Source organism: Mastigoproctus giganteus, chromosome 8 (genome assembly GCF_048544385.1).
Source record: "Mastigoproctus giganteus isolate SK-2022 chromosome 8, ASM4854438v1, whole genome shotgun sequence".
NCBI lineage: Eukaryota > Metazoa > Arthropoda > Arachnida > Uropygi > Thelyphonidae > Mastigoproctus > Mastigoproctus giganteus.
In genome coordinates this window covers 24,968,911-24,993,131 of record NC_143582.1, presented here as the reverse complement: position 1 = coordinate 24,993,131, position 24,221 = coordinate 24,968,911, and the positions used below count along the sequence as shown (strand labels likewise).

Genomic DNA, 24,221 nt, shown 5'->3' with positions numbered 1-24,221 from the left:
GGCATAAGCAGAAGCATATTAACATTGGATTGTCAACGTGTTTATGTTTTTTTATGTGCAGTTAATAAAATTGCATTCTTAATCTCTATTTCTTATTTGGCCTTATTATTTCTGCATTAAATACATTAAAAATAAAACTTTCTAGATAAGGGAAAAATTGAAATAATGGCACCTTGAATCCCCGAAGGTGCCGTTATTTCAAAGGTCTACCGTATATTCTTCACACAAAGTTTTACACACTTGTGTTGATCAGTTGGGGAAATAGGGCAAGGTCTGCTGTGAACAGAGAAGTCACGGAGATGATTTATTTTTATGCTTATATAAAGTTCAAGGCAAAAACAGTAAAAACAGAAAAGGCATTTCATATTCAAATCTATCATCTGGTGTAAAGTCCATCGCATATGAAGCTGACCTGCTTCTATCATTTCCATCTATTATCTCCTTCTATCATCTGTTGATAAAATTTCATTATGAATGAAATTTTATCAACAGATTTCGAATGTAATGTATATGGCAATAGCAACTGTTCCCAGCAAGAAAATAAGTGAATGACAGCAGCTCAAACAAAATCATTTAAACAACTTAGTAAGAGATTGGATCTTTTAAAATATCCTACAGAGATCTTAGGACCATGGCTTTAGGCAATAAACTCTCTTTCCCCTCCCCCAAGGACAACATTTTATTGGTATAGATGTGATCCAAAAATTATTCATTATTTACTTTGTTTCTTTGCCAATGTGTTTTCAGAGTTTTTCTTGCATGTTTTACACCCTGAGTAATTTTATTATAGATTGATGTATACTTGTCATTTCTATAGTTTCTTTTCCAGGAGCTTTATAACCAAATGAGTAACAATGTGTTGTAAATAGCACTTTATTCATGTTATAAGTTGCAAGCTATCTACTGATAATGGGTAAATAGGATACATATGTAGTGTAAGTATATAGGCAGTCACTGTGTGCTGGTGGGTGAAAGGATAGGATTTGAAACTAATCAAGAATCAGAAAATTTTCAAACTTTTTCTACTTGATACTGATTTACTCACGTCTCAAGCTATGCATATGAGATTTTTCTCGGGCAATAAAAATAGCCCATTGTACCACGGAACAGAAACAGAGGAAGAAATACAGCTACTCATTATTAAACTTTGCAGTTTAATTTTTTTTTCCAGTTTTTTCCAATTAATTTTACCATCAAACAGAACAACATGAGTTCCAATAAATAAATAAAGATACAAATTGGAAAAACTCATGAGAGAAACCCTACACTTCCATCTGAGTTAGCTAACTTGAAGCCTCACGTGTTTGCCTTTACAAAGTTGCTTTAGTCTATGATAAGTGAAAATAAACCTTTTCAAATGAGTTGTAAATTGCAAGATACTATACTGTCACAGAAGACATTAACACGTTTACTGCCGACTATGAGTTAATTCGTATTTGGCGACCTGGCCCAGGACACCACGTACAAGTTAACTTGGACTGGTATGACCTGCCTTTCAGGTGCAGCTACGAGTATATTCGTAGCAAATACATGCAACTGATGGATAGTGGGCTTCTGGGATAAGAATTAAAAATCAACCACGGCATCATAATTTTTATTCACAAAAAAAAATATATTTTATTCACACACAGAGCTAGATTCTCTTGGCGCATGACAATAATAGTGTGTTCTGCGGCATTTATTTCTTGTACATAGTCGATACAGCTTAGTCGGGCGTGGTTTTTTTTTCAGTTGGTGGTATAGTCAACTGAAATTCAAAATAACGAATTTTACGTTCAGACCTAATCTTCTATGGAATATTTAGAAATTTTTCTCCAATCAAAGATTCAATGTAACTTTTCCATCAAGTTGCAGGTTCCACCATAAAATGTCCGAAATTCAGAGAAACCCATAACTTGACAGAAAAGGATGTATGCGTTATGTTGTTGTTGTTATTTGGTTTTTAGGAGCATTAGCAACTAAGGCCATATTGCTCCTGGATATGCGGTGGTCATTCCCTGACCTTTCCGCATCCTCCGTATTTGGTGGTGACTAGCTCGAACCCCGGTCTAATCAAGAAGCGTGTGCTACGCACTGATGCTCCTTCCCACCTGGCTACGGAGGCACCTTATGTGTTATGCATATATATTTCTATAATATGTAATGCAATATTTTTCAGCCATCTGATGGTTTTTTTTTTCTTTTTCGCGCTGAATAATAAGAGAGCATTTGACCCGATCAATCTATGAACCAGAACCGTATGACTCATCAAAAAGCTCTTCAAATTTCAAGTCACTCATATAAGCATAGAGTTAAAGCTCTTCTTTGGTTAGTTTTTTTTTTTTTTTTTTGTAAATAAAAAAAAAAAAAAAAAACCACATAACAAAATACAACACACACGACAAAGTCTGTATCACTGCGGCGGATTTACGCACAGCACTGGCCCATACAGTGAATTCTGCAAGTTACGACACGTCTGATTTAATCGAGTTAACTCGTTGGCTGATGCAAAGAATTTTCTATTACATATGCCAACTATGAGATAATTTGCAAGGCTTTTTTTTTTTTTTAACAACAATAAGCTTTTTTTTACAAGTTTTGGTGATGAATATATATTATAATTTAGGTTTTGAATAATTTAACAAGCCTAATTCAAATTGGCACCGGAGACCAGTTTACCCAAATAAGCCTTGGCAATCAACATGTTAAATAATAAAAAAAAACCACAATTTTTATCAATTATTGCTGTTATGGCAAACCGGAAATAAATATGCACTTACTCTCAACCATTCCACCATATTTTCCTCTTTTTCACTATCAGCTGATGAATCAAGGATTAGGCGTCGAGTTAGATGAGCTTTATGGTACCTCATAAATACATCTTTATTTTGAACATACTTGAGCACCAGGAGCTATAAAAATTTACAAGTAAGTAAAAAACTCAACAAAAGACAGAAACAAAATCTTAACAATGACCTGAAAGGTCTTAAGTGTCTGTGCTTGTAAAACCTCTTTGTTCAGTCTTTGTTAATGAATGCAGAAGCAGCAACAGGGTAAATTAAAATATTTTCTAAGTTGATAATTTTTTCTGATTTTATACTTCAACTTGTAGTATTTTAAGCATAGTAGGCAGTACACAACCTACAGAATTCCCAAATTTTAAAATTAAGAAGCAACTAAATTAAATATAAAGAATTAAATTGAATTATATGATCTTGAAGATTTCCATAAATAACTCTTGCTGTTTTTACGTATACTAAAGAAGTAGCAGTGGATTATACTATGAAATACAGGTTTTTGTATACATTTATTAGAAATACAATACAAATTTATTCTAATGCAGAAACACATGCTTGTTTTTCTGCATTAGACCATGTATTACACTTGTGCAACATGCAACTCAATAATTGTATGAGATCAACATCATTGTTTCTTGCTACTGTTGATAGGTTTTAAGCAACTTAGGCAACTGTGCCATTATGTGTTATTGTCTATATAAGTCTATATTCGTGGACTGATATGCATGCTGTGTAGGCTGAAACGTACGGAAGAAACGCCTAATTCCTCTGCCTGAGATTGGTTAACAGCCTCAAATGTACAGGACTTTAGAAATTCCCCCTGTCATAGACAGAAATTGAACCCAGAGCTTTCCCTTTTCAAATGAGCAGTAAGTGGCAAAACCATGATAACATCATAGAGGATGTTTCTTGTTAATAATTGATGCAAAAAGGCAAAAGTCTTACCAAAAGTAGTCATATCTCACAAAGTATCATATCGACCTTTCCAATGAACTGCCCAATATTGCATTACTATAAAATAAAGAGCCCTTCACAAAATAAATCTTTTGTTAAAGAAATCTTTTTTGGAGTATGTACACACACACACACACACACACACACACACACACACACACACACACACACACACACACACACACACACACACTTGTCAACAACGTTTCATGTACACTTCAACTAACATTTCAAAGTTTGTTGTCATCTATAAATGCTATCATCTTTTATCTGTGATTCTAAGTAATTGTAAACAGTTTATCACAGATCAAGATCTATCAAGAAAATAGATTTTAAAATCAGAAAGAAATTGTTCCTGTGGTCTTACAAAAACCCAAATTCTTTGGAATTCATATCCAGAAGTTGGTGAAATTGAATCAAGTGATACTTAAATGGATGTAGATATCAGTATTACAACAAAAAAAAGTAAGGATTCTCTTAAGACTTTTTTTAAATTTTGACTCGATTTTTGAAGTAATTATTTCATTCTAATATTGGACAGCCAAGTAAAAATAAGAAAAAATTAACATTTACTGGAATTGTGTACAAAGTTTATTTTTTAAAAAAATTTCAAAAAAATGAAACTCAGAGCTCACAGCTAGTGAAAAATTCACTGCTCAGAGTCTAGACGTGTTTAAGAAACTAGCTCTGGAAAAGGTTAAAAAGAGGTGGCATTACCTTGATGGCTGCTTCAATAGTATTGTTGCCTCATCACAGAGACAGATGGAAACAGTTATTTGTGAAATAGTTAAAAGAAATGGCCATATATGACACTCATCATTGTACAATCAATTGATATTAAAAATTGAAGGTACGATTTCAAAAATTTGCAGATGGTGTAAAGATTGGTAGAGTTGTTAATGATCAGTGCCAAGCAGCACTCCTTAGTAATCCTGAAGTCTTTCAGGATGACTTGAACAGACTTAAAAGGTGGTCAGAGAAGTGGTGGCTATGTTTTAGTGCAGCAAAATGCAAAGTCTTGCAATTGGGGAATAGCAACCCCAAAATAAATTAGACACTTGGTGGGGTGGAATTAAAAACAGTGGTGGAAGAAAGTGATATGGAAGTTATGATACAGGCATATATGAAGTTTTCAGAGCAGCATAGAGAGGCAACCAGGAAAGCCCACCGTGTCCTATCAATGATTTATCGAACGTTATCAACGGCAACATCCACAGACAAAGATATGGACATTTATCAGCTCTTGATCTGATCCCAAAAAAAAATGTTTTTTAACCCATGGGTGATTTTAATGCAAAAGTAGGCAAGACAGTTTTTCTTCTAGTTCGTTATGCTGTAGATTTGGTCTCGGCACTAGAAATGAGCGGGGTGAAAGTTTAAATGAATTTTGTCATCTGAACAGGTTTGTCATATGTAACACCTGCTTTCAGCAGCACCCGAGAAGGCCCTACACGTGGAAATCTCCTGATCATTAAAACAAGGAATCAGATTGATTATATCCTTATGCAGCAAAGGTGGCGTTCCAGTGTAATCACAGCAAAAACACTTCTAGAGCAGATTGTGGCAGTGATCATCAGCTATTCCACATCGTTCTCAAGCTGAAGCTGAAAGAGATCATGAATAAGGTTTTCCCTACACAATTGGATGTAAAAAATATTCCAAACGATTATGTGCTTGAAACAGGCAATTGTTTTCAAGTTCATTTAGAACTAGGTGACGATATGCTGCCTGAGAAAATGTGGGAAAATAAAAAAAGCATTATTAAGGATTCAGCAAATAGACACATTAGAGAAAGATCAAAGACCAGGAAGCGTTGGATTACAGAAGACACTTTTAAAACTTACTGAACAGAGAACTTGCTGCCAAAGCCCAGGGTGTACAAGGAAATGAAGAGTATCAGAACCAAACAAAGTCATCAAGTGCTGTTTAAGCCAGGACAAACAGAATTATATCAATCAAAAGTGTAAAAAAATCGAATACCACAACAAACGAAACAACATTAAAAAGATGTATAATGTAATTAAGTCTTTAAGACAAAAGTTCCGACCAAAACTTAATGTAATTAAGTTTTGATCTGCTACCCCCTTTTCAAGAGTGTGATCTTGAACCAGTACCACTGAAGGAAGAAGTCGAAAAAGCCATCAGAGAATTAATGTGTGGCAAGTCACCTGGAATTGATGAAATCCCAGCAGAATTGATTAAAGCTACAGGTGTGAAGGGTGCAGAGCTTTTCATAAAATGATTATAAAAATTTGGAAAATGGGACGGTGGCCATCAGGTTGGAAGAAATCAATTTTCATCCCTTTACCAAAAAAAGAGATCTGAAAATTTGCTCAAATTACAGGACTATTAGCCTAATTTCTCGCTCTAGCAAGATTCTTCTTAAAATCATATTGAACAGAATCTCAAGAAAACTTGCAGAAGAAATTCCAGAAGAGCAAGCAGGTTACAGAAGGGGTAGAGGAACCAGAGATCAGATCTTAAGTCTACAACTGATTATTGAAAAATGCAAAGAATTCAATGTTCCTGTCATTTTGTGTTTTTTTGATTATGCAAAAGCATTTGATTGTGTTCAACATGAGAAACTATGACTATTATGGGTTTCCCAATCCACATAATTCAGCTGATTAAGCTACTGTACCAGGAACAGGAAGGAACTGTGAGAATGAACATGGGAAACATTGACTTTTTCACAATAGATAAGTGTCAGGCAGGGCTGTATTTTGTCACCTCATCTTTTTAATCTTTATGCCGAAGATATCATGCATGAAGCTTTGGAAGATTTAGAGACTGGCATCAAAATTGGAGGACTGAAGATAAACAACCTTCATTATGCAGATGATACTGTGCTAATTGGTAATTCTAAGGCTCATCTTAAAGAAACTCTGAGGAGAGTATGCGAAGCAAGTAAGAAAAAAGGATTGTTTCTGAATGTGTGTAAAACTAAAATTATGGTTATTGGTGATAATCTTGGTTCCAGTAAAGTGAAGGTTAATGGTCAAGATATCGAAGAAGTTCATGAATTTGATTACTTAGGGTCAAGAATAAATAAAAATACTGACTGCTCAAACGATGTAAAGAGACGACAGGCAATTGCTAAAACGCTGCTTGCTGATCTGATAAAATTATAGAGAGATCATGTTCTGCCTCTAAAGATGAAACAGAATCATTGATTCGTAAATTTTTCCAGTTGCCACGTATGGATGTGAAGGATGGAATCTGAAAGAGTTGACAAGAAGAAAATTGAGGCATATACTGTGTATTTCTTACTTGGATCGAAGAACAAATGAGTTGGTATTGAATAAAATTGGCAGGCCTTCATAGCATCATAGCAAAATTCTTCATAGCATCAACAAAAGAAAACTCAAGTTTTCTGGTCATATAGTAAGAAGGAAAAACTTTCTGTTGAAGAATATAATGAGAGGAAAAACCAAGGGGAAGAGATGCAGAGGAAGACCTGCAACTAGGTGGAAGGATGGGATTAGTGAACTTCTGGGCATGACACTTTGCAATGCTACTCGTATAGCACACGATCAATGCAGTTGGAGGAATTTGTTGGTGGCCACAACAGCTACTCAGGGAGCTATGTGACTGGAAGAAGAAGAATCCTGTAGAGATAGGAAGCATCGGCACTGGCAAGATATTTTGCAAGGTGGTGCAGGCGGGAATAAATTTTTTGTTCACCAAATTTTCAAATACATACAATATCTTATGTTTCAATAAATTAATGAAAATATTAAAAATTGTGTATTACTTCAAAATTCAAAGATGGTGCACTTGCACCATGCTGCTGGCACCCATGATAGGAAGGTCATAATTCCACTGTATAAGGCAATCGTAAAAAGAATGAAGACCTCATTTGAAAAAAGACATTGAGCTTCTAGAAAGGGTCTAAAGGTGGGCAACTTGAATGCTGGGATCGGCAAAAGGATGACCACTGGAGGAAAGATTCTGATTATGTGGGCTAGCTACAGAGCATGGCAACCCAACCATGCACTTCAGGGTGACTTGATTGAGGTTTATAAGGCTCTGAGAGGAGGGGGGGATAGTAAAATGAATGAAGGTAGAATTTTCACTGTTATAAAGAATTCCAGAACTAGAGGCGATACATTCAAATTACAGGGATTGAGGTTTAGATTAGATTGTAGTAAGTTTTCCTTTAACCAATGAGTCACTGATTGCTGGAATAAGTTGCCTTCTTAGATGTTTGAGGCTAACAGTTTGAATAAATTCGAAGGCCAACTGGATAGTTGGCCTTTGAATTTATGAGTTACCTATGTGAGGAGGGCAGCATATAATTTGTATTTTCTTATCTACTTTTTTTTTCTTTTTGCCAATGAAGCAAAAGCCTGTGGCTTCCTTGCACTATATAGCAAATACTATTACTAACAAACAACTAGGTCTAGGTACAGAATGAATAATCACGCTTGCATAACAGATAATGACACGCACAGAAACTGGCACGTATGTACAGGCTTCAGACATTCAATGTAAGGGGAACAGCTCACTACAAACAGTACCCAGTGTGTAGTGATGCAATTTTTGAGTGTAGAGGATGAACAATCAGTGAACATTTATCATAATAGTCATGCATAACGAGGACCACTGGAAATATGCCATGGTCTTCCAATGATGTAAAAAGTTTAATTTCTTTTTCTTTGATCAACAGATTACCGCTAAGCTAGTTGTTCCACAGTGCCTCAGTCAGTGCTCACTGCTACAGTAAAATGGAGCATCTAAAATGAGCTATAAAGGGGAAGTGCCTGAGCAGCTTAACACACAATATAGTCTGGCTCCATGACAATGCAAAACTTCGTGCAAGCCTTGAAGTTGTCACAAGACAATTTCTCAGATATGCCAGACAAGCTGTGCTTGCTACCTTGGGAGTCTAAAACGCTGATGGAACTAATATTTGGGTGACACTCAAGTCAAGTGGCCCCAATTTTGGTGAAGTCTGGATGGTCTGTGCCAACCAAATCCTCTGTTTGCACCTTATCGATGGTGGGACTGTTAGTAACCTTGGGTATAACCCCCATGTGCAAACACATTGAGTGACCACTCAGGTGTGAACCAACATAAGCAGGGGTCGAGGTGTGGCACCCACACCACACAGAAGAATGCTGCCTCTACGTTACCAGGCAATACTAGGTGGTAGATGACTCTCATCAATACACCACTTTGCTTATTGGAGGCTTGAAGTGGTGGAACCCATGTTTAGTCTCCAGAGCTAAGATCCGGTCAACCCTTCCACATCTCTTCCATTATGCAGTATGATTGATGTATTTTGAGGTTATGATGAATACCATGGCAAGACCCAAACTTCCTTATATTGAGGGTACAGCTCTAAAACAGTGTTTTTAGGCCGGCTGTTAGTAAGTACACAGACTGAGCCTATTGGTAATTCTCTAGGAGGCTTCTGGATCAGCTGGTATATAATCTTGTTACCTCGACTCTGCCAGATAGTGACTGGAGGGAGTACGAGTAGTGTGTATGCGGGGGGAGGGGGCATTGTCAAGGCCACATTATGTCAAGGATGTGGGCATATTCTTACCATGAGTACGCCATAACCAAAAATTTCATTACTACATACAGCATGTCCCCCTCCCTACTTTTTCTTACTATTGAATTCACCATGAATTGTCAAACTAATAGAGCAAACATAACTGTGAAAAGATCTAAACCTCCCAAACACTTCCTAGTTCATTTCACAAATATACGTGGTCTCAGTTCTAATCTCAATGATGTCCATTTCCACTTACAGTCTACAAAACTCCATGTACTTTTTCTGATGGAATCTCAGTTATCAGTTGATTCAACCACTGCTCATCTTAGTTGCCCAAATTATTTGTTGTATGATTTCTTTTGCCTCAAAGGAGGTACTTGTGCATATTTCTGTTCCGATATTCCCTGTCAGAGACTTGGTAATTTGGAATCTCCTCTTTTCGATCTTCTCTGGCTTAAAATCTCTCTACTTCATTCTGTCAAATTCATCTGCTGTCTCTACTGTTCTCCCAACTCCACTAATCACTTGGAACTCTTTGACTTCCTCTCTTTGCAACTTGACTTTCTCCAGTCCAACTTTCCTAACAGTTAGATAATTTTCCTTGGCGATTTTAATGTTCACAATTCCAGCTGGCTTCCGTTTTCTAGTCACACAGACTTAGCTGTGTCAAGATGCTGAGACTTTTGCAATTACTAATGACCTCACACAGATTGTTCATTTATTCTATCAGAATACCGGACAATCCTAACATTACAGCCAACACACTTGATCGTTTTCTCACAAACAACCTTTCTAAGTACACGGTCGAAGTGAGTGACCCTTTAGGCACCTCAGATCACAACATGGTGATTGTCTCTTCTCCAATGGAGCCTTTATCTCATGGCTATTCCCAACCTCGAATTGTTTGGCACTACAAGAATGCTAAATGGGATGACCTGCAAGATTTCTTTTCTCCTTTTCCTTGGTCGGATTACTGTTTCAAAACTTCTGATGTCAACGTTTGCTCAGATCGTGTCGGTGAAATTATTCTTATAGGAATGGAATCCTTTTTTCCACACTCCACTTTAAAATCTCGTCCTTTATCTAAACCTTGGTTTTCCAATAAATGTGCTAATGCTGTTCAAGAGAAGAATGTTGCATATTGTAATTCTGCCTACACCAAAGTTTGCAACATTTGTAAAGCAGTTATTATTAATCAGTCCAAAATAGATTTTGAACAGGCTAAGAGTAGAAAACTTGCCTCTTGCCGTAATGGTAGCCGAGAATTCTGGTCTCTCGCCAAAGCTATTGGCCGCAACTTTTGCCCATCTCCGCTCCCACCTATGTCAAAACCAGATGGTTCTATTGTCACTTCAGCCAGGGATAAAGCTGACCTTTATCCCATTTTTCTTCCAACTCATGTATTAATGTTACCAACATCATCAATGCTGATGATGTTACCAACAGCAAATTCAAACTGGGAAGCATTCAAAGAACTTATCTTGGACGCTACTAGGCTTTACATACCAACTAAGAAATATTGTTCAAGGTTTAGGCCAAAATGGATGTCAGATGAACTAATGAGGCATATGGCAGAGAAGAAAAATGCATGGGATACTTACAAATTAACACATGACACAGAAGCCTATGATAGATACAAGTTGATATGCAACCAAGTTACAAAGGAGGTTAGGCAGGCGAAGGCAGATTACGAGAAATCCTTGGCAAGGGATGCAAAGAAAAACAGCAAAGAGTTCTTTACTTATGTAAACTCTAGAAGGAAGGGGATGAATCAGATTGGTCCACTTGATATTGATGGGTCAACTGTTGATGATCCTGCTCAGGTAGCTAACAAACTAAATGAATATTTTGCATCGACATTCACACATGAGGAGTTATTCAGCGAGGGGAATGCCAGAGGTGTATTCAACTCTAGCAGTAAGCTACAGAATCTTGAAATAACTGGGAGTAAAGTGGAGGAGAAACTGTTGAAGATAAACACAAGAAAGGCACCCGGGGTGGATGGGATCTATCCAGTTATATTAAAGGAGGCAGCAAAGGAAATAAGCAAACCCTTAGCCATAATTATGAGAGCTTCCTTGGACTCAGGGGAGGTACCCATAGACTGGAAATGTTCAAATGTGACCCCAATTCACAAAGGAGGATCAAAGGCTGACACAAGTAATTATAGACCTGTGAGCTTAACTTCTGTTCCAGGAAAATTAATGGAGGCACTGGTTAAAGAAGCACTGCAGGATCATTTAGACAAGACTTCAGTTATAGCTCGGACACAGCATGGCTTTGTTAAGGGGAAGTCTTGCCTGACCAATTTGATTGGATACTATGATGCAGTCACAACAGAACTGGATGCACGGAATAGCTTTGATATTATATACTTGGATCTTAGAAAGGCTTTTGATACTGTTGCACATGGAAGACTGCTACACAAATTGGAGCAGTGTGGCATTGGAGGCAAATTGCTGCTATGGATAAAGGGGTGGTTGAGGGGGAGAAGACAGAGAGTGGTAATCAATGGACACTGCTCATCGTGGACTAATGTTATTAGTGGAGTCCCTCAGGGCTCAGTGTTGGGTCCATTACTGTTTTCTGTATTTATAAATGATATTGATGATGGTATATCAAGCTTAATGTCCAAGTTTGCAGACGATACAAAGGTTGGCAGGGTTGTCAAGGACACTACTGACACTATGCTGCTGCAACAGGATCTGGAAAGGTTGAGCAGATGGGCTGAGAGGTGGCAAATGAAGTTTAACATTGACAAATGTAAAGTACTACACATGGGAAACAGCAACCCCAGAGCAACGTATCAACTCTGTGGTACTACACTGACAGTGGTAGAGAATGAAAGGGACTTGGGGGTGGTTGTGCAGGCAGATATGAAGTTCTCTGAGCAGTGCAGACGGGCTGCAAGAGTAGCTCATGGAGTATTGTCAATGATATACAGGAATTTTTCCAGCAGGGATAAGGAGGTGATTATTCCCTTGTATAAGGCAATGGTCAGGCCACACCTAGAATACTGTATACAGGCCTGGAGGCCTCATTTCAAGAAGGATGTAGAGCTGCTGGAACGAGTACAGAGAAGGGCAACAAGATTAGTGAATGGAACAAAGGGGTGCTCTTACGAAGAAAGGCTTAAGTTTTGCAAATTACAGTGTCTGGAGACTAGGCACCAGCGAGGTGATCTAATAGAGGTGTATAAAGTCTTGAATGGTTTGAGCATGCTCAATGCTGATGGGATTCTTCCTCTAGCTCAGAATAATCACCTGAGAGGGCATAAATTCAAATCGAGGAAAGACAGATGTAGGATAGACGTGCGGAAATTTGCCTTTAGCCAGCGGGTGGTTGGTTGGTGGAACAGACTTCCATCCCTTGTAGTGGAGGTTGATAGCCTAAATAAGTTTAAGGCTCAGCTGGACAGGTATTTTGAACGAACAGAGGTGTGAAGTGGGATTTTTTTTTTTTTGGCTGATGCTGCATAAGCTTGCTTTCTTGCATCAAATGCCTCTGCTAATGCTAATGATCTTGGTAAAACACCTCCCACCATTCCCAACACACTCCATTCAATGTCTCCTGTGGTCCTCCATCCAAAAGATGTCAGAAGGATTTTGTCGAATATTGATGCTAAGAAAGCTCCAGATCGTGATGAAATTTCTCCACTTGTTCTCAAAACCTGTGCTCTACTGAACTTACTCCTGTTCTTTGCCACCTTTTCTCACTTTGTTATTCCAAAGGTGTTTTTCCTTCTGCTTGGAAATTTGCTCATATCCAGCCAGTTCCTAAAAAGGGTGACAAATCCCTCCCATCCAATTATCGTCCCATTGCAATTACTTTTACTCTTTCTAAAGTAATGGGGAAATCGATTAACCGCCAACTCTTAAACTATCTAGAACCCTTCCATCTGATCAACGATTGCCACTATGGATTTCATCGGTGTCGATCCACTGGTGATATTCTGGTTTATGTTACCCATTTATGGACAAATTCAACAGAAGAGTTTTGGTGAAACACAAGCAGTTGCTCTTGACATCTCAAAGGCTTTTGATCTCAAAGGTCTTCTAAACAAGCTTCCATCTCAAGGTTTGCCAACTGTTTTTTGTAATTGGTTATCCAGTTTTCTCTCGGATCGCTCACTGAGGGTGATGATAGATGGCTCTCTGTCTTCTAACTTCTCCACTAATGCTGGTGTCCCCCAAGGTTCAGTTTTGCCCCACTCTTTTCCTCTTATATATTAATGACCTCCTTCCATTGACCGTAAATCCTATCCATAGTTTTGCTGATGATAGCACATTGCATCCCACTTTCCAGTTTGAGAAACCTTGCCCTGCTCAATCACCTTCAACTTCTGAAATATCCACTACTAATTCCTTAAATGTCAATCTCCAGGTAATTCCCCAGTGGGGCAAAGACAACTTAGTTGATTTCAATCCTTCTAAAACTCAGTCTTGTCTTATATCTCGCAAAAAAGGATTCTTCTGCTGCTATGCTTATCTTTGGTGACACTTGGCACTCCAATTTCTAGGCAAAATGATATATCTCTTTTGGGGATTACCCTGACTTTTAATCTCTATTGGCACAAGCACATTACAAATATTGCTTCCTCTGCATCTAAAAAACTTGGGTTTTCTCTTTTGCTCTCGGCGTTACTTTTCTTCCAAACAGCTGCTCACTCTGTATAAATCGCAAATCCGGCCTACCATGGTATATTGTTCCCACATCTGGGGTGGTGGTGCCCGTAGATGTGGGGGCGCCACCCTCTCTCTCTCAGGCTTCTAGATTCCATTCAGAAGAGGGCAGTAGGTTAATTAATGACTCATCTCTAACAGTCTGTCCACTCTGTCTCATAGACATACTGTTTCTGCTGCATGCCTTTTCTACAGATACTTCCATGGGCACTTCTGAATTGGCTTCTGTAATTCCCACTCTCTCTCTTTCAAAGCAGTCCAAACACATGCCGCTACCAGCCAACATCCATTTACTGTCCAACTTCAAACTCACAGAACCAACTTTTCATCTTCCTCGTTTATTGCCATTTTCTGGAACTGCCATTTTCTGGAACAACCTTCCTTCATACATATTTCCTGAAAGTTAGTCTACAGAAGTTCAAGTCTAATGTCAACAAATATCTTCTTTCGTCTTCCCAAACTTCAACCCATGCACGGTACTAAGTACTACAGGTTCTAATACCTGTTGTGTTTGGCGTTTTCATAAAAAATAATAATAATAAAATAGCCATGACATCTAAGCTCATCTGCAGCAGTACAAGTGGGAAGTGCTGCTACATCACCCTACCTAAAGCCTTGAATTCTGTAAATTGTATGACTGCTAAACCCTTCAGCCTCTGAAGAAGATATCCAACTGTCACTTTCAGCTAGATGAATATGATGAGGCTGTCACACATTGATTTCACCAGAAAACTGGAATTCTATGGTGGTTTCTCTAGTCTCTTGTGAAACAATGGGACCATTTTCTCATGCTATTATTTTTAATTAATCAAGTGCATTTCTGAAATATTTATTCTCAAAATTTAAAATTCCAGTTATAAAGTGACTATAAATTAAACCTTAAAATAAAGACAAAAAAAAAAATAGATGATTAATTTATATTAAAAAAAAAGTACAATATTACTTACAACTTCCTTCAGTTTGGCCTCTATTTCATCTGAGGTGAGCTTCCTACTAAGTGGAGTTTTCCTGAGTAACATATCACAGTAATTAGCTAACAACTCAGGACAGCGGGATTCAGGTTGGGTCTTGTTGCCTACACTGCATGGTTAAAAAAAAAGTTATACTTTTAGAGTTTCAGTTTCTGTGTATGTTGCTAATTTGTGAAATAGGTTTTGTTAATGATAATGCACTGTGTTTTGTTGTTAAGCTTAAAAACCATAAAGACTTTTTTGCAAAACCCACAATCCTTTTTATGATTTTGCATACACACACACACACACACACACACACACACACACACACACACACACACACACACACACACACACACACACACACACACAGTGCTGGACATAATCAAATAATTTTCATAATTGAATGATCAAAAATCAATTATTTCAGTAATTGAAATAATCAGATATATGAAAATCAGTTTATTACAAAATCAACATAGTTAAAAACTGAAGACAGAAAACAAAGAAATAGCAGTGGAGGGATTCGATCTTATGTTATAACAACTAAAGCTAATGTGCTATTCCACTTAGGCACAGCACATTCTGTTCTCTCTCTCTCTCTCTCAAATATAATTGATTATTTTCGTAATATATATTGTAACCTAATTTGCATATAAATGATTATGAAAATGCCATAATTATGATTCTTGATTATGCCCATCACTACACACACTCATGTTGTTCAGTCATTGCCTTTTTTTTTTTGCATAGATTCTACAGTGTAAAAATATGGTTGCAATGAATGCAGGAATGCAGTGTAAACTATTTTCAAGAAAAAGAGATATAAAAGCATGCTTCCTATATAATTATTGATTCTGCCATAAGATATATCATAAATCTACACTCTTAAACCCAAAACATCACTGGTGTCAAAAAAGTAAATTACAAGCATAAAATATACTATAAAATGTTCTTGATGAAATTTTGCTAAATATTTTGTGAAAGGGTATTATCATAAGTTGCAATTATACAAATACATATACCCCCATTTGCATGAATCATAATCATGAAATCACAACTATCCAAATATGAAGGGTCTCTCTAGCATAACATGCATTTAATATGGAGTATGATTATCACTGACAGCCAAAAAACTTTCACAACAAACTGTCGTGCTGTTTATAGGTGTGAAAATAAGACCACATGGAAATAAATCCTATTCTCTGTAAGAGTTGATCTTGGCACAGGAAACTGTGCTCCACTTCAACTCCCAGGGCCTGGAGACCTTGCTAACCATTTCACCAAAAGGATATCCTCACTACTGAAAGAATTCAGTTGAGACAAACAAAGTAAACTAGTTATAAAGGATATACCAAGGATCCTTTTCAACTGGTCTTCATCCATGAAATGAATTCAAGATTTATGGTATCCCTGAAAAGTTTCACATGGGCTCAAGCATTTAATCACTGTATCTCTGGGCAGTCAAGTTATCTCTCTGAAAGTGTGGAGATCAGTGTACTGTCCTTCATGGTCTCACTTCTAATCACTTCTAATCAGGTCACTACCACAACAAGTCTTTCTCTGACGTTAGGATGGGATATTCCCTGCAGTTGAGAATGACACGAGAATCATTGTCAAGACTGAATCTAGAATCAGGGCTCCGAAAAGTTTCTGAACAAAAATTTAGGGAAAAAAGGATCAATTCTTGCTTTTATATATATATATATATATATATAGGGAAAAATAAATCCAAATAAGAAAAAATTAGTCAAGAAACACTTGTTATGATGAACCAAAGGCGAAAAATGAAGAGCAAGATACACACTGACAAGGAAAAAATTGAGTATACTGAGTTATGCAAAGCCATTAGAAAGAGACTCAGAGAGGACAAAAGAAGATTTAACACAAGAAAAGTAGAACAAGCATTAAGGGAAAACAAAGGATTTAAATCAGCAGCCATGAGCAGTAATACAGAAAGACAAATGATACTGAAAAATAGCGATGGCGTACTTATAAACAGCAGAGAAGGCATAATTCAAATAGCAGAAGACTACTATAGAGAATTATTACAAGGAGCGAGGGAATGATGTCAGCAGTGGAGAAGATGGATTGCAAATTAGCAATACATACGATATACCCGATATTCTTCCTGATGAGGTAGAACATGCATGAAGAATCGAAAGCCCCGAGGGAAGATGAAGTTACTGTACAGTTGTTAAAATTGGGAGGAAGAGATATGACACAAAAACTGGCAAGGCTCTTCACAAAGTGCATTAGAAAAGGTGTGACGCCTAAGCAGTGGAATAATGCAATCATAGTTTTGCTGCATAAGAAAGGAGATAAATCAGAAATTGGAAATTATAGACCAATTAGCTTGTTATCCCACATCTACAAGTTGTTCACAAGGGTCATTACTAACAGATTAGAAAGAATACTTGATGAGAATCAACTGAAAGAGCAAGCTGGCTTTAGGAGAGGATTCTCAACTATAGATCACCTTCACATAATATCACAGCTAATGGAGAAAGCAAATGAATAAAACACCATTATGCCTGGCATTTGACTCCATACAGCATAAGGCAATGTTTCGGGCACTGGAAAGACAAAGCATAGATACCCCACATATTATAATTTAGAAGAAAATATATGAGAATTCTACCTCCTTTATTAGACTAGACAAAGACAGTAGGAAATTTAAAATCGAGAAAGGAGTTCGACAAGGAGACACAATATCTCCGAAGCTGTTTACTGCTGCCCTTGAGGAAGCTTTCAGAAGATTAGACTGGTCGCAGAAAGGAGTCAATGTGAACGGAGAGAACCTAAACCATTTACGATTTGCAGATGACATTGTGGTCATAAGTCACGATCCCAAAGAATTATAGGAAAATTTTAATCAGTTATGCAGAGTTAGTAAGGATTTTGGACTAAAGATGAATATGGCTAAAACAAAAGTAATGATGAACAAGTATGCCACAGAAAGGGAAATAATGATTGAAGGAGCAGTAATTGAAAAGGTGGATTCATATACTTATCTGGGACAAGTTATGAGCTGTAATAATGATAAATGGCTGGAAGTCAAGAGAAGAATAAATTTGGGATGGATAGCATTCAGGAAATATAGTCACATACTGACGAGCAATATCCCAGTTTGTCTGAAACATAAAATAATGAACCAATGTATACTCACCACCATGACTTATGGAAGTGAAACTTGTTGTGTTGTTTTTTGGTGCAAGGGCTGCTTAGGCCGTATTGCACCCATCACCGTTATGAATGTTAAATATGCATGGTGATTGTGATGGCATTACTCAAAAACGATGGTATAATTCGATCTTTTTTGTGAAGTGAAAGAACTCCAGTAGATCAGCGTCATTACCTATGATGTGGCAGAGTGTCAAAGGTTCTTTAAGGTTTGGCAGAAAGCTAAAAGAGACTTGGCAGGCAGTGGTGTATAAAGTACACTCAATAAGAATATGCTTTATTGTGAGTGGACAGTTGCACTGTGTGCATTGTGGAGGATCATTACCTGTGAGGAGATAAAGGTGGGTAAGATGACTGTGGCCAATTCGCGCTCTAGTTAAAATTACTTCCTCCCTCCTGTTTATACGGAAACTGGAGGTCCACGGTTGCGGTTCAGGTTTTATTTGGCAGAGTTTATTGTGCGTTTGGGCTTGCCATTGAATTCTCCATTGTTCTTTACACATTCTTCGAATGTTACTTTTGTAGTCAAGATATGGGACGTAATGCTGTGATAATTCTCTGTCGGATGGATGTTTAGCGGCATAGTCTGCACGTTCGTTTCCTTGTATCCCAGCATGGCCTGGGATCCAACAGAAAATGGCCACTCGTTGGAGTTCTTGAAGATGCATCAGTTTGGATTTTATGAGCTTTATTAAAGGATGTGTTTTAGAAGAATTGTTCTGTAAAGCTATAACCACACTCTGGGAGTCCGTATATATCATGCTTTTATGGATGGCCAGATGGAGGATATTTTCCACTGCAAGTTTGATGGCGTATAATTCAGCTGTATAGCTGCTGCATTCATTGGGAAATAATACGGAGAAGGTTTTATGAGGGAAAATGGCTGAAGCACCCACTCCACTCTCAGATTTTGATCCGTCAGTATATATTTTTGAAAAATGCAGATAATTTTGTGTATGGGCTATATGGAGTTGTTGTATATTAACATTTGCAAGAGAGTGTTTTCCCCAATTTAGAAAATAATTGTCACAGAGTGGTTTAATAGACCTCCATGGGGGATCCGTACTGCTTAAATCTTGAAGAACTTTATCGGGATCTATATTCCAAGTTTCTGATAATGCTTGAGCTCTGAGAGCAAAAGGCTGAATTGCTCTAGGTTTATTTCTATAGAATGTTGTGAACTGTGGGTCGTTAAGTATTGGCCTAATGGGATGGGTAGGTAGACTTTGGATTTTAGTTGTATAGTTAAGAATTAACATCTTTCTCCTGAGGGTTAGAGGAAGTTCATGAGCATCAATATAAAGACTTTGAACTGGTGAAGTTCTATAAGCGCCTATAGAAATCCTCAGGGCAGAGTGTTGAATTGGCGCAAGTCGCGCTAGCACGCTTTCCCTAGCAGAATCATACACCGGGGTACCGTAATCAAGGTGAGATCTGATTAGGGCTCTATACAAATGCAGTAACGTGTACCGATCTGCACCCCATGATGTAGAAGAAATGACTCTGAGTATGTTCATTTTTTTCAGGCAAGACGTCTTTAGATGTTTAACGTGCTCTATGAAGTTCAACTTACTATCAAAAGGCAGACCAAGCAGACGAATGCTGCTCACAACTGAGATAGGCTGATTTGTTAAGTGTACTTCTGGATCTGGATGCATCTTCCTTTTGTTACAAAAGTGAACTACTTTAGATTTTGAACAAGAGAGTCGATACCCATTCTGTGCCATCCATAACTGAATATTATTAATTGAAATTTGGAGCTGCCGCTCAATGAAAGTCATGTTTTGAGAACTGCAAGAAAAAGTGAGATCATCGGCATAGAGGTATGAATTCACAGTGCTGGGCATATATTTAGTCATATGGTTTATTCTTATTGCGAATAAGGTGGCGCTGAGCACAGAGCCTTGTGGGACCCCTTCTTCTTGTATATATGTTTGAGAGAGAACTTGTCGGTATTAGACTTGAAAAGATCTGTGCTGAAGGAAATTCAATATGAAGTACGGTAAGTGGCCTCTCAGGTCAAGGGAATGCAGATCTCTTAGGATACCAAAACGGCATGTGGTGTCGAAGGCTTTTTCTACATCAAGGCATACCATGACGAGATGCTCATTTCGAATGAATGCATTCCTGATGTTTGTTTCCGCTTTGACCATGAGATCCAGGGCTGATCGATTTTTCCTGAATCCAAATTGATTGTCAGAAATTATATTTTTAGAGTCGAGAAACCAAGTAAGTCGACGGTGAATTATTTTTTCCAGGGTTTTGCTTAAGCAGCTGGTGAGAGAGATAGGTCTATAGTTTTCAGGAATGGAATGATCTTTTCCTGGTTTCGGAATTGCTATTATATAGGAGTGGTGCCAGGAACTGGGGAAACAATGTTCAAGAAAGATGCGATTGAAAAAAGTGAGCAGTGAAGAGACCGATTCTTTATTTAAGTGTTGGAGCATTATGTAGTATATTCCGTCGGGGCCTGCAGCACTGTGTTTTGAGCTAGATATGGCTTCTTGAAGTTCAAGCATTGTAAGCGGCTGATTATAAGGTAAAGTACATTTACTCATAGGTCTGAAGTTCAGTTTGGACTTTTCAGATAATACTTTGATCTTCTGGAATGATAGATCATATGCTGTTGAGGCAGATAACTGTGAAAAAACAGTCCCTAGGGCATTCGCTATATCTGTAGGAGAAGAAAGATCCTGTCCATTCCAGTTGAGAATTGGGGAGGATAATCGGGGAACTTTGCCACTTAGTTGTTTTATTTTCCGCCATATTATTCTTGAATCAGTATTTTTATTAATCGAGCTTGCAAATCGAATCCAAGATTCTCTTTTAGCTTTCTTCCTAATGTGACGGGCCTTGGCTCTGAGTCTCTTGTAGTTTATAAGATTGGCAGTGGTGGGATATTTTCGAAACAGATTCCATGCTCGGTTTTTTTCTTTTTTTGCACCTTTGCACTCTTCGTTCCACCAATAGTTTATGGTTCTATGGGTTGTTGACTGTGATTGTGGAATCGCAGTGCATGCAGCAGCCAGTATTTGTCTCGTGATGTGATCAGTAGCTCTGTCAATAGGACAGGTTTCGATTATATGTTCATCAAAGGACACTCGGGAAGTGAATTTTGCCCAATCTGCTCTGTGGAATTTCCATTTTACATAGTTTTGGGAAATTATGGAATGTCCTGTTTGAATCTTACATATTAGCGGAAAGTGATCACTATTTAGCGGGTTGTTGAGGGCCGTCCACTCAATACTAGGGAAGAGGATCGGAGAGCATATCGAAAGGTCTATTGCAGAAGTTCTACCCGTAGAGAGATGGATGTAAGTTGGCAAGCCAGTATATAGTATAGTCAGATTTTGTCTGTCAGCAAGCTGTTCGATAAGTTGTCCTCGTCCATCTGCATTGGGAGAACCCCACAATGGATGGTGTCCATTGAAGTCACCCAATAAGCAGATAGGGGTTGGCAACTGCTGAATAAGATCTTCCAGTTCATGGATGGTATAGGAGTGATTGGGCGATAGGTAGATAGAAACAATTGTCAAAGTAATACCAATGACAATACGTGTTGCAACAGCTTCGATGGAGGTTTGTAAAGGAATTAATCTGCAAGGTACTCGTGAGTCTATGAGTATGGCTACCCCTCCGTGAGCATTATTTGTAGCAGTTCTGTCTTTTCTAAAGAGTGCATAATTTTTAATTGAGAGTGATACATGCTGTGTTAAATTTTTCTCTTGTAGGCAGATGCCTACGGGATGGTAACGATTAATTAACTCGTGGATATCATCAATGTTACTGCGAATTCCTCTACAGTTCCACTGTATGATTTGGTGCATTATTTGGTTCTGTTACTTGAATTAGATTCTGAGTCTTTTTTATTCCCAGGCTGTTTGTGGCGATCGAGTTTCACTTTCTCTTTTCTTGGAAAGGTTGGGCGTCCGATATCCATGACATCTTCTGCATGAAGATCTAGGATAGGTTCATTTGGGTCAGTATTGTTATCAGTGTCCATATTTGCTGAAGTGATATTGCTTGTCTTCCTATCTGTAACTGAGTCGGTTTTTGACTTTGAAATATCTGATGGTCTATGTGGGGTTGCTGGTGGGACTGTAACAGGGGTGTTGTTCGCTCTATCTACTACCTTTTGCTCTTTTGGAGTCTGTTTCATTGATGGTGACAGTATAGATCGGGCCCAATCTGCAATCGACATGGTTGGGGGAACTGATACTTCAGTTTGTGTTGCTGTTGTTTGGTATTTTTGCATTGCTGCTGCATATGTGTTCTTAGGTGCGTTAAGCATAATTTGCTTTCTTGCCTCTTGGTATGTGACTTTTGTTCTACCCTGTACTTTTGGATTTTTTTTTTTTCAGTTTTCCATAGATCGTATGACTTTGAGTAGGCTGGATGCACGCCTTTGCAATTCAGACAGTGCGGTGTTTTGGCGCCACAGTCTGTGTGCGAATGTTCTTTCGACCCACAGTTTGGGCAGACTGGATCTCCTCGACAAGCCATTTGTGCGTGACCAAATTTTTGGCACTTGTAGCATCTTATAGGATTCGGGATAAAGGGTCGTACTCGGCAGTTGAGATAGCCGGCTTTGACACTGGATGGCAAGATAGGTGTTCCGAATGTCAGGATGATGTTGCGGGTGGGAACAAGTTCTCCATCTTTCCTGATCATGATGCGTTTGGCTTGTATCACTTTCTGATGTTTGAGTTCTTGGGCCAGTTCATCTTCTGTTACATTTATCAGATCCCACTCTTCAATTACTCCCTTGGAAGTATTTAGTGTTGCATGAGGGGTAACTTGAATGGGTAGTCCGCCAAATATTGTTAGTTTCAACAGTGTCTCAGAATGTGCACGACTCACTGTTTCTACCAAGAGGTCTCCAGATCTTAGTCTTCTCACCATTTTGGGAGAGCCCGCCACATTTTCCAAACATTTTTGTATAAGAAATGGTGAGAGAGTGCTCATAGATTTGTCCAACAGACTATGTAAGATAAGGAATGATGGGCATTCCTGTTGGTCTATGTCTGTACGTAGTCGTTTAGACTTTGTTGCATCGTGAGAAATTTCATGATCAGCATTGTTGATGGTACTAGATGAGCGCCTAGGCTGCTCAAGCTCTGGGTAATTGTTGTAGTCCATGTTGGGCTCCTTTTTGCCCTGGGAGGTTGACTTTCCCTCCCAAGTTTCCGGCCCCGCCACGGGGAGGCAGGAGCAGTGCCGCAAGGAGGCCAAGCAGTTAGATAAGTTAGTTGATTAGTAAAATAGAGTAATATATGTAATGAAAAAGAAAGGTGAGTTTCCTTCTTTGTTCTTACTTGTGATTTTTCAAGTATAGAACTGAATTATAAATGAACTTTTATCACTGGGAAAGATCGCTATATATTCGCACTTTGAACGCTTGACCTCGAATTCGCTTGGCACCCGGGGCCAAGTGAAACTTGGCACTCACCAAAAGAATGGAAGAGAAGCTGAGAACTACACAGCGAAGAATGGAACGAATTATATTGGGAATCAGACTGTTCGATAAGAAGAGAAAGACATGGATTAGGCAGCAAACTCAAATAAAGGACATTCTTATCAAAACTAAAGAACTAAAATGGTCTTGGGCAGGACACAGCTCGAAGACATGATGACAGATGGACTAAGAAAATAACAAAATGGTACCCAAGAGGAGCTAGAAGAAAACCTGGAAGACAAAGGCGGAGATGGATAGATGAAATTCATGAGTTTGTGGGTAGAAAATGGATGGCCAGTGCTCAAAACAGAAGGAACTGGAAAGTTGCTGGAGAGGCCTTCATCCTGCAGTGGATTGAAAATGGCTGATGATGATGATGATGATGATATGTGCATATATATATATATATATATATATATATATGCATATATAAACTTAAGTGAGAACAATGATTAAAGAATAAAAAATAAAAAAAATAAATAAAAATGCCAGCAGCATGGCAAGACAGAAGAACGAAAATTGTGAAATTATACATAACGATCAAACCAACAGGGAGGGAAGAGAATAAAATATAATCAATTAAATTTTGAATAGCCAATTAAATGAAATTTAACGGCCCCCCCTCTGAAGGGCACCAGGTCCAAATTTATGTGAAATATCACGAGCAGAGATGTGAACAACTACAATAAAATAAAATATAACAAAAACAAAAAT

General features: G+C 38.1%; 1 protein-coding gene across 3 annotated transcripts in view; it reads right to left on the bottom strand.

Moving 5' to 3' along the window:
- Positions 1-24,221, bottom strand: part of Cul5 (cullin 5) — a 227,103-nt gene that overhangs the window by 48,007 nt on the left and 154,875 nt on the right. For all 3 annotated transcript variants that reach the window (XM_090379738.1, XM_090379737.1, XM_090379739.1), the window contains 2 exons: positions 14,864-14,996; positions 2,760-2,891 (listed from right to left, as the gene is read on the bottom strand). In XM_090379738.1, coding sequence (XP_090235864.1) covers positions 2,760-2,891; positions 14,864-14,996 — 265 coding nt within the window. The remainder of the gene's footprint in view (positions 1-2,759; positions 2,892-14,863; positions 14,997-24,221) is intronic.